The 12,077-nt window shown below is 43.5% G+C and overlaps 1 protein-coding gene across 1 annotated transcript; it reads left to right on the top strand.

The window, feature by feature from the left end:
- Positions 1–2,404: 2,404 nt before the first annotated feature.
- Positions 2,405–4,008, top strand: LOC147900107 (uncharacterized). Its single transcript, XM_087377316.1, has one exon. The coding sequence runs from the start codon at positions 3,112–3,114 to the stop codon at positions 3,946–3,948; it is 837 nt and encodes a 278-aa protein (XP_087233442.1). The 5' UTR covers positions 2,405–3,111; the 3' UTR covers positions 3,949–4,008.
- The last annotated feature ends 8,069 nt before the right edge of the window (positions 4,009–12,077 follow it).

Genomic DNA, 12,077 nt, shown 5'->3' with positions numbered 1-12,077 from the left:
TGGTGATCCTGTTGGGTTGCATAGTCCAACGACTTTGCTTGGTTGAAGGAGTCGGGTGATGAGGTCGATGCAGCTACTCGCTATGCTACTAGAGGGCTATTGGGAAGAGCCGTTGAAGGATGCTTTAGAGCATGTGCCCATTGTTTGCTGCTATGGCTTGGGTTGTGGAGTCACTATGCTACGTTGCATGGGCATCATGTGATCAACGGCTTTTGTGAGGCTTCTCATAGTGTGTGGGTGACCGAGGTCACACTGGCTTGAGCTCTACAGAAGCATTGCTGGTTGGGGTAGTAGCTCAGCCTTTTCATAGATGGTCGCCCGTTCCTATTTGTTCATGCTATGGTCACGCTTTGGCTTGTGGGCTATGCTAAAGAGTTGATGAAGGAGGCACTACCTTGGTCGATGAAGAAATCGGGGCTGTAGTCTGATGCGTGTTGGTTCTGCTCGTTGTGCTTAGCCAACTGAAGGTTGTGAAGCTTGTTGCTTCTAGAAAACCCAAAGCTCGACTAGTAAGCCAAGTTTGCACAGCCGAGTTGATTGCAGCTGAATCTGTCTCTAAGAGAGACCTTACACATACTCCTCATAGCTACCTTAGAAACTACTTCTCGAACTTCATGAAATGAACCTCGATAAAATGAATCTCTCAAAAATGGACAACATCACTCAAGAGACGATAGCTCAAGCTATATGAAGTGGATTCCTAAGCTTTCTAAACCAAAATGGAGATGAGAAGGGGCTCTACAAGAAGAGTTGAAGATGCCTCATGAAGGAGGGCTTGTCGCCTTGACAGAACAAGGTCTTTTACTCTCTCACAACGGAAACTCTCTCTCACAAAGGATAAACCTCACAAATCTTGCTCTCATGAATGGAGGATGCCTTGAACAAGGAGGGCTTAGTGCCTTGACAAGATGTAAGGGCTTGGGAGCATCATTGGCTCTGATACCATGATGAAGTGGAGAGTGAGGAGAGAGAGAGAGAGAGAGAGAGGAGTGCACACAATATGTATACTTTGTTGTAATGATCATCAACATGAATATATACATGAGAACCCCTTAGGGTTAGGGTTAGGGTTAGGGTTTTCCCTTAATGCCCTTAAGGGATGGTGCAATTTATACCATCCTTAACAACTTGAAGTAGGAGAAACAATGGTCACCAAAGGCATGAAGAAGACCATAGTGGGCATCTTATGGATGACTAATGAGGAGATTCATTCAAGAGGGTAATAAGAGAGCCTTTCATTGATTACACTAATTTGCTTATTCTCAATTCTAGCAAGTACATCTCACAAGTGGAAGCAAAAGTTACAAAGCATGAGGATTTGTTGCGAGACAACCCGGATAGAAAAAAGAGAGGGCCACAAAGCAAGGTGATTGCCCTAGTATGCATGAGGAGAAGAGGCAAAAATGGGATGCAAACAAGGCATCTAGAGAGAGCAAGCGGGTTTGGGATAGACAACTATTGGAGTTTGAAGCAAGGATTTGGGAAGGGGGGGCTATTTGCACCTCTAATCAAGCTCCATTGGATGAGAACACGCCTACCCAATAATTGTCTCATGCAAGAAAGGCCAAGATTAGGGAGCCTTGTCTAGTAATGGACATGTGAGCAAATTTGAAAGTCACCCATCTAGGAGTTGACGTATTCTTGCTTTGTATTTTAGCACACTTAGAGCTATTTGAGGAGAATTTGGTCGATTTTATTGGGGTAATGTCCCAAGTGCAGGGTTGAAATCACCTTAGTGAGGAAAGGAATCTAGAAGTGTGGAAAACTGGGTTGGAAGTCCAAACACCAGAGAAACAATGGTGAAAAGGCATGAACCATACCATAGTGGTCATCTTATGGGTATGGTTCATTTAGAGTAGGAGGAGGAGCACAAATGAATTCTTTGATTGCTAGGGTTGCCCCCAGCCCACCCCATGGAATGAGCGTAAATCTCTATCTCGGAGCAAACTGGCAAGTTCACCATGGGGACTCGCTTGGAGAGTAAGAATGTTGAAAATGTCACAAGAAAATCTAATCCAGACTGGTTCCATGCCCAAATGCCCGAATACCCACATGGTTTGCTGACTGGAGCACAAATGCTCAATTCCTGTATTTGGGCACAATCGCCCGCCCAAACGATGGGCTTCAACTACCATCTCCAACAATCACCATGTTTACAACACAGAACTCGGGTGGGCGACCACAATGTGTAAAGCACACAAGAGTTGGTGCCCAAAGTCCACATGTGTTGTGTGTCCAAATTGTGAGCACAATTTTATGGACAAGGCAACCAACCTGTGTCTAAACACCCTAAGAAGGTTGTCCTTGTGTGCAACCCCTAAGAAGGTTCTTGCTGGTGTGCAACATCATCTTTGAAATTCAAGTCCTTGCTGATTGAACTACAACATACTTTCCTTCATGGGTCTTTTAGCTGAAGACTAAGACTGCCATTATATTGGCCCAAGCTTTGAGTAAGCTCACCATGTATAAGCGTGTAAAGATACTGTCTTGGGGATTTGTGTCTTGGAAGATGTGATCTGTGTCTGAGTGAGACTCTTCTCTCTTTCAATTGTGTGTGTGGAAGATGCTGCCTTGAGGATCTGTGTCTCGGAGAGAGCGTTTCCTTTCAATTACCGACGATTCCACGATTTGGGCACATGCCTTTTTAAGCTTCACGCTCAGAAACCGGGGGAGAAATGCAATCCATCCAACAAGTTCTGAAGCCAAGACTTGTCTGTCGAATTGAGGTAGAACATGCCATCCATCCCATCTGAAGTTTGGAACCCAAGATTTGTCAGCAGATAGAACAAATGATTGTGCTTGAAATAGGATCTGTGGAATTTGAGGTAGAAAATGCCATACCCAAGATTTGATTGCGCTTGAAATAGGATTGTGGAACTGAGGTAGAAGATGCCATCCATCCATCTATCTGAACTTCTCAGCCCAAGATTTGTCAGATAGAACAATGATTTGCGCTTGAAATCGGATTGTGAATCGTGGTAGCACTGGAGACATGTTGGATTTGGGGTGGAGATGCAACAGAAGATGTTATAGTAACACTCAGAGTTTTGTTCTGTTCTAATTCAAATTGCACGATCTGCTTCGACAGCAAGGGCTTACACCACCAATGCCATGTCCTGGCAGCTGGTGGATGGACCTTCTCGACGGCCTCGGATCAACCGTGCAATTCTCGATAACCTCAGAGCCAGCGCTTCCAATGGAGCTAGCCCTTCGTTGATGGCAAAAGTCATCGACCCTGATGCTCTTCTTCATCATATTAACCTTGCCATCGCTAATGCAGAGAATGCGCAAGCTACCCGGCACCTGTCGCTCCGATTTCAGTCTAATCGTTCCATGTCGCCTACTCTCCAAGGTCCAGGCAGACCGGCTCCGCAACCTTTGGGCTCTGTTTTAAACACCCAGGAAAACATGCAGTCCAGGGACCAACACCAGCCAACGTCATCGGAGAGACATGTCAAATTTCCAGCTAAACCCGGTTCCCCATCCGGCTTTTCTTCAACTTCAAACGATATAAGCCGAGACGGATGGTTGTTGCGACAGGATAATTACAAGGGGCAGCCGGGACTGAATATAGCAATGGCACAACAGTTACCGGAGGAGCAAGATATTTCTGATGGAATACTCTCCACTGAATTTCAAGGGGCCGTAACTACTGCTGAATTTGCCAGCGATAATCGAAATTCTCAGCCATCGACTCTTCTTCCTGAATACAAGGTTTCGGAGGTACAGAGCAACGAAGAGTATGATACTCAGACCGCGGATGAGGCTTACAGAGCAGCTTGTTCTGCGCTCTCTGAAGGGAACCCGGAACTGGCCTTGTCATTTCTGCATATTGCTTCAAGCAAATGCCCTCCTAATAAATACGGTGCTCTTGATAAGGTCCGGCGACTGATGGCAACAACTTTGCAGGTTTTAGAAAGACAGAATCGACTTTTAACTCCCCAATAGTTGACAGGGGTGCAAATTTATGATCCATTTTATGTTGGATTGGTAAAACAACATATTCGTCATGGCAGTCAAATTATAAGAAATAAGATAGTGTTTCTACTTCTTACGTGTTCTTTAAAAACTTGAATCAAGCTTGTACGATAGCCTGGTATGGGTTGTAGGTTATATTTACACCAATTGTGTGACACGATCAACTCTTTAGGTTACTCATTACTCGCAGTGCTTGGTTGGGCTTTGTAGTTGACTGTTCGACTCAGTTGGGCAACTTGAGGTTAGATTCAGCCGTCTTTCCAGTTGACCCAGTGTTTGAAACTCCCAATAACTTTTTGATTCTGGAATTTTTTTAAGGATCTGAAGCTTGGAGTTTGTTATCTAACATTACATGAACTTTACTTGCATCTGCTGCATCCTTTCGGCATAGTTTCCCCCTCACCAGGTTTTTCTGGAGAATCACTCGAGAATCATTGTTGTTTATTTTTGGGTCAAACCTTTGAGAGGCTATCAAATGAACTCCAATTGCGTTTATCAAGGTTGTCTATTGTCCATACCCAGCTAATACATTGCTGACATTTGACCTGATATGCAGCTTATCTTATCACTGCAGTACGTGCTCTTGATTGGCGAAACTGGTGATGTGCAATTCAGAGAAGATACAAAGGGTTTGATATTTCCAATGCATGGATAACAGAAAATGATTTTATCATTTAAGTCATGAAATATAAATATAAATATGAATATATTGCCATATCAAATTTTCTTTGAGGACCCTTTGATGTGGTGGAGATGTAATTGTGGCAACTTGTTGGACAAAGCATTTAAGGTTGATAGCGTTAATCAAACAGATATAAACTTTAACAAGGATTCTATCCCTTGCCCTTCCAGCCACGGCCACATTTTTGCCTGAATCTGCCCCTACTCCTTTGCTCTCTGAAAAGCTTGTCATATTCTATTAGGGTTTGGCTCAGCACCAGGATCCAGTTGTGCTTGTACTCCCCATTACAAGAGTGTGAGCAGGACAGACATGGAAATGGAGAGAGAGAGAGAGAGAGAGAGAGAGAGAGAGATGATATGATATGTGGTGATCCATATCAACAAATAGTGGTTTTCTACATCCGGTGAAAGAAAAATACTATAGACTTGCTATGTAGCTAGTACTTGTTGAGCTAGATTGTGTGCTAGTCCAAGTACCTCGTGGATTGTTCAAAACTGCTTTTATATAACTTCCTAGCTTTGTAGCTGGCTGCTCTAATGGGATTTTCAGGTTGCCTCTGTTTTGATCATATCTTTCCCTGATATGTGCATAGGCTGGGGCAGATTTGCACATTATTTCTTCTCTTGGTACCCTAGGTCTTGCCCGCGTTCCTTTCTCCACTCCTAGGTCATGTGAGTTGGTTCTCATTTTGCATATTAGATGCCTCTTAAACATTGATATGTCTTCCCCAAGGTTTTTTTGCATCCCGTAGCTGTCCATTGGATTAATTTCCTGTTTGTAGAACTACGTTTTTGCCCCTGGGTTTTGCCATATAATTTTTGTAGACTTTTCTTTGTCACTATCCCCCTGATCTCACATGCATCCTCCAATATATCAGCAGCTTTATACCCCATAATTCCATCCATTTCATTCCATCTTGGTACCATCCATGGAAGAGAGAGAGAGAGAGAGAGAGAGAGAGAGATTAATAACATCCGTGGAAGACCAAAAAGATCCATGGGACAAATAAATAGCCAAATCTCCAGAATTTCAGTGTATGCATGCCCATAGGAGTGCGTGAAGTATCTCCACCCTTTTAGAAGCATGCTTTTTAGTTTGTGCGTTTGTGTAGAATTTTTATCTTTGCTGCTCTGGTTTTACAAGAAACTAGAGCATGTGGCTCCTCCTGATAGACTTTGCATGTATCATCATAATTCCATTCCACATTGGGTATCTTTTCGATGATATTGACCTTATCTTTTGTGTAATCCTCTTCATTATACCATCAATCTGGCAGTCCCCCGACTCAAGAAAACAAAGCATTGTTGGATCTTGCATTATGCTCTGGGATTTTCTCATGAAGGTCAATTTTGTTACTCAGCCCCAGTTATTAAGACTTAGAGTCTTTGGATTTAGAGTTGAAGTCTCGAATCAATGCTTGCCCATCCTGGTAGACCATCCCATTTACCCTCCTTGGTGCCTCCTTCACTTTAGTGAGTTCAACATGTCTTTGTTTGAGCTGGTTTGGAGTGAGCTCCTCAGATATGTAAATTCTTGTACCCTTCAGCTTGCATGCCTGTCTGAGAGCCTTTACTCTTGCTTCCCTCTCATTAAAGTAGCCCTGCGCTTGTGTTCCTTTTTGGATAATAATGCTTATGTCGTTTTCATCCCATTCGATCTGTGGTATTTCATATCTTGTCTTCTTGTAAAACCCTCCTTATCTCCAAGGCATCCATCTTGCAACCCTCCGATGCACAATATCTTCTTGTTTTGTACTCTGGTTTCCTGCTCTTTGACCTCCCTGTATAAATCAGCTTATTGACTTTACTACTAACATTTGAATGCATCTCCTGCGTGATAGAATTTACTTGAGTTGTAATCATTTTCTTCACTGTAGATACCAACTGAGGCGTTGGTGGAGAGGAAGTTGTTTCTTGCTGCAAATAGTAGATGTGCTCTTGTGGGTCTATCATACTTACCATTTTTCTGTGCCGCAGATATGTCTTTGCATACGGAGAGGGTGTCTTTGAGAAAATGTAAAGGGAAGGACATGAAGCTGCAATATCAGAGTAGGAGGGCTTTCTTGGGATCGAAGAAAATGTCTTCATCTTGGGGAACTCCATGTTGCTGGCCTGTGTAAACTAAGAAGCCCCTCTGCTGGTATTAACCCCCCAAGCTGGGCCAGGGATCAGCCCAGCCTGGGGTGATTCGACTTGTAGCTGGAACCTGTACCTACTGAGCACTAACCACGAAAATCCTGGGGTTAGAGCTGCTGTGTGACTTGGGTGTGTAGCGCGCCCCCCCCACCCGGTGAACTCGGCTCCTGCCGACCCACAGAGAGAGAGAGAGAGAGAGAGAGAGAGAGAGAGAGAGAGAGAGATTTATTAACTTCTATGGAAGGCCAAAGAGGCCTATGAGACAATCTGAGCTACATCATGAGGAAAAGACCCCTGATAGGCTGATAGGGGATCTAGAGGTGTCTAGCACAATATTGAAACTGAAAGGAGAAGTAGTTCTAAAATACTCCATGTATGTCTAGGGATTGAGTCTTATCATGTGTCATTTATGAGTAATTTGAGTTCTGTGCAGGCTCGACCCACTGGTTGTCTTGCTTGACACTATGATGGGTACCTTGGATGGGGCAGGAACTTGCTAGGCGTTGTCTAGTCTCTTACTGGTCTAACTTCCTTGGTGAATGGGCTTAGGCTCCAAACTGGAGGGCCTCGAGTCAATCTGGGCTCCTCTTCTTTGAAGAATTGAATGATGTCCTTCTGTCGAGGGACCGTGTTTAGCATTAGCCGTCATGAGTCTTGATTGTAGTCTGCTGACCTCACTTACAGAAGGTGCAGTGCATCGTGGGTTTAGGTGAATCAAATGGTTCGACCATCTCCAAATACCCAAGAACAAATAGATAGTGTATCTTGTACCTGGTGCATCTCGTCAGTTTCTGCTGTCTTGACCTCATGCTTGTCATTGAGAGTGCACGTCATGTGGCTAGAATTTCACACCTTGCCTTAATTCAAAACCTGTGAGATGAAGTGCGGGGGTGGCTGACGGCGAGCCATTACACATAGGAGGTGTGGATTTGTGGGCATCGTGTTGCTTGAATGATTCCATTCTTGCTCAGGTGGAGGAAATTGCCTTGGTAGAAGACTATTTTGGTGGGCATATGGCTATGGTGGAGATACTCATGTATTCTGAATGTATGCCTTCCATAAGCTGCTTGTGATGACTTGATGGTTAATTCCTGCTGTGTCATGCGTAAGAAAGCAGCATCTAGAGATATTGTTATTGGACATGCCATGTGAGTGTAACCATCTGCTGACCCATGTGTACCAACCAACTTTGCTCTTTCGATGGACTGAGGGTTGCATGGATCATGAGTGAGCGCTCCATGGTGTTCTTTGTTTGGCCTCTCTAGTCTGGACATATTGTCTAGCTCTGTCAATGTAGATCTTCAATGTGCCATCTATGTGCAGAGGTTTCGCCGCTGCAAATTCGGCAAGTATGATATCGGTGTGTCTCTTCCCCTAGATCATGCATGAGAACATCATGGCATGTAATCTTCTCGGGATTGACCCATTCATCCTATTTGAGGTCTACCGCTCAAAAGGCTCTTCAATGTAAAGCTGCTAGACTAACTAGAGAAGCAAAAGGGAGGTGGTTTTGTTTACATATTGGAATTTTGAATGGAAACACTATCATTCTGACCTTGCTTGTGATGCGTCTCCTCAAGGCAAGCGTGCTTGGACTGTTCAATTCATGGTGAGCTTGGGGATGTGAAAATGCAAACCACATAAACATAGGACCTGACTCTCAACCAGCTCTCCTACTAGAATGAATAACTCACACTCAAGCTGAGCCTTGTTGGTATTGAAGATTGTGTCCTTGGTTCTAGGGAGGTTAGCAAAGAGCAGGATGGGGATGAGAGTCTATGTGAGTGTCCGCCCATGTTCATTTATAAAAGAGGCCAGCTTAAAGCGCAAGGAGGGTATAGGGGGCACCCTTGCTTCACTTCAATGATTTTGCCTTTCCCTTCTCATGTGTACCATTTGTCTAAACAAGCTTTCACTTGGCAAGGGCGGATCACGTGGCTGAGACTTGGTGTTAGAACTATGCCTATGATGTGGAAGCTTGTTTCCAAGGTTTATTTAATTAAAACAAGAAATTTATAACCATTAACTGAAGTTTTATAAATCGAAATACAGTTAGATTCATTTAATCAAGTACTCCTAGCCTGTATAATGAAAAAATATATTTAATAATTTAATTATTTGGGTCTTAATTCTCTTTTTAAAAGTTTTGCCCCATGACCCTTCTACCCATGCACATAATTAATGCACAATCAGGCCTAGAACATTTAATTGTACCCTAGGCTCTGAGGCCGTAACTTGAGCTAGATTTATCGAAATCTACCCAAATTGAAACCATTGTGGCTCAGGGTGTACTATCTAATGTGCATTTGAGTGATCAAGGTATAGCTAAGTACACTATTGGTTCTGAAATGCTCTCAGATTCCACATCAGCACTGTTGGATCTCGGATATCAAATGTTGGATCTTGTGTCCTCACTTGGATTCAGGATTAAATGTCAGAACTCTTGAATCCTGTGTCCTTACCTAGATTTCTTTTTTCCAACATATAGACCCAATGCAAACTTGTGAATTCTAGTGATTATCGAGAAATTTTGATGTATAAAATTTGGCACAGAAGCGGCATACTCATGGCACCCAAATGTGTGACCCAATTTGATGAGCCATTGCCAAGCGATGATCCATCGGTTGAGGCTGCTCAACATAAGTGTTATGTCCACATTTGGACATAAGTGGCTAGAGTTATGGAAGTCAGGTTAACCTAGGGTCATGCGACCTAACCTTGGGATAGACGTACCCTTGGTATAGTTGGGGTAGTCTTAGCATCCACCTAGGACACCCTATGCCTATATATATGTGGGCCTTAGCTCATTTGGACATTATGGAGAGTGTGGGGCCTCCTGAGAATACCCACCTATCATGGAGCCCATCCAGGTGTGTGATTCCTAACGATATTTGTGCACAGATGGGGCTGCTTCGTATGAGACAAATAGTCTTACCTGGGAGATCCTTGGTCTGGGGTTACCTAACTTGCTCAGGAGTAATCGTAGCGAGGATCTATGGTTGGGTGGTGATTACGCTAGCCTACAACATTTGTGTCCCTGTGTTTGTGTTCTAAATCCTGTTGGTGTAGCAGGTAGCTTGTGGATAGTACATTGCATTGGACCCCTAGGTTAGCCATGGCTAAACTTTCATTTGGTATCAGAGCCTACTCTATCTGCTTGCTTTGAATTGTCTAGTTGCTTCGTGTACGTGCTTGGGGATTGCAAATTTCGTTTTTGGTTTTTGCAGTACAAGGATCTTAATTCCAGCTTGCAGCGTGAGTAGAGCTTGTGTGTGCTCTTCTTAATCGTGTGTTTCTTTCATGGATTGTCAGGCTACAGGGATTTTGTTGGATGAATGTGGATAGTCATCAATTGAGTTTTTGTTTTTTGCTTTCTAACCTTGAAGGTTGTACGATTGGCTTTTGTTCAATGACTTGCTTTGGAGCTGTTCATCACTTGCTGGTTGGTGTTGCATTTGTTTGCGAACTGCTGCTTTGTGTGAAGAGGGCCAAGCATGATGCAAAAGGACCTGCTTGCACACAGCAGTTCTTGCTTTTCAGGTTTGGCAGCACTAGCACTTGCTTCCACTTGCTTTTCTAGAATGGCAGCGATAGTAGACTTGGCAAACCTTGGCAGAGAACAGCGACTCAGGATTGCTGTCAGCATGTGGGTCATGTTCTAGAGGGGGAAATCACTATCCATCATATCAATGAGGCTTGGGAAAATTTGGAGAAGCTCTTTGGTACACAAGACAAAAGTTCAAAGATTACTCACCTGCAGTTTGAGCTGAACTGGAATAGAGAGAATCTCTTGCATCAAATGAAGAGTTTGACCACTCAACCCTAAGGTGTCGAAGTAAATATGGATGAAGATGTATGCATAGTAATATTGTTGAAGAGTTTACCATAGGAAGACTATGGCAACATTGTTACTACACTAACTAATTTTTCCTCACCAAAGCTAGTGGATGTCGTCGCATCTCTTATGGAAGAAGCTAGTGGACATCATCGGATCTCTTATGGAAGAAGAGAACATCATCAAGTGACGACAAGGGTACTACTATGATGAAGCTTATTTCAGCCAAAAAATGCTTAAGGGATCGTCATTGAAGTGCCATTTTTATGAAGCACCGGGACACTTAGAGGACTGCTACACCAAGAAGAGGCTCTGTACAAATCTTGTCAAAGACACGGAAGATCAAGAAGAATCTAATGAAGTTGAGGCCATTAATATGGCCAACTTTGTCAAAGATGATTAGGCTGAAGGCTCATCCTAGTTCATGTTGTCATCCACTCAGTGTTTGTAAATCAATTAGAATGAGAGGTCATATTGTCATTCATCCAATGGTTGTAAACGAATAGACTAGAATTAGAATGAGGTTAGTGAGTCCAAGTGAGCCTACTGCTAATGCCACGAGTGTGTTCCAGGTTTGGGTCGTATGTACTTGTCACTAGAGGTGGACAACAATGAAGCATCCCATGGACTACTGTTAGGGTTGAGGTCATCAATTCAAGGAGGGAATGCTAGACAAATGATGTATTTGGGATAGAGTTCTTAGAGTCTAGAAGTCCCATGTGTGAGCATGTGAAGATAGGTGTGTGATTAGATATGTGTGTATGTGTGTGGCTACAACACTATGTATGTGTAAGTTGGCGTGACCTAGTGAAGCATGGAGAGATTTATGGGTGATGCAGTTGATGGAATCTTACCTATGAGGTCTAAAACATTGTTTCACTTCCCTATATATATTAGGCTCTCTTTGGAATAAAAGGGAGAGTAGTTTTGTGTCTTGAGCTCTCTCTCTGTTTCGGCGATGCAACTCTATTATACTCCACAGTTCTCAGTCTTCTTTCGTTTTTTGTATTGCCTACAGCTAGTCTGATGCCTCCCTTGTGGAGGGGACATTTGTGCTATGGGACATGGATGTCTACTGAGCTAGGGTGAGGCCATAGGCCTTACCTGTGACCTTTATGTGCTCATGGGTGAGCTGAAAGAGCTCTATGGCTGGGGGGAAAGTTTCATATGGTGATTATTGTAGTTGGTTCCTAGTCTCTGATTTGGGGAAGATGATCAGGGTAGCTGACTCAAGGAGGGATTTTGTTTCAGTGGAGGCATTGTCTACCATGCTTCAAGGTATATTGGTGTAGTTGGGACAACAACTTGGTCAGTAGATCTCCCAATAGATTGACCAACTGATGAACTAAGTGGTTGCACGTGCGTTTCAGGACAAAGGCAAGCAAGCTGTACCCTAGTGCCCATGAGCACCATTGCTTCTTTTACCAACCAGTTAGCATTCTTGGAG

Source organism: Dipteris shenzhenensis, chromosome 7 (genome assembly GCF_047967505.1).
Source record: "Dipteris shenzhenensis isolate YYH24624 ecotype China chromosome 7, Dip_SZ_1.0, whole genome shotgun sequence".
NCBI lineage: Eukaryota > Viridiplantae > Streptophyta > Polypodiopsida > Gleicheniales > Dipteridaceae > Dipteris > Dipteris shenzhenensis.
The sequence above is the reverse complement of the archived record's forward strand: the minus strand, read 5'-3'. Positions and strand labels throughout refer to the sequence as shown.

What these genes read in the sequence shown, in the direction of transcription:
- LOC147900107 (XM_087377316.1), top strand. Translation starts at nt 3,112, where the DNA reads ATGTCCTGGCAGCTGGTGGATGGACCTTCTCGACGGCCTCGGATCAAC.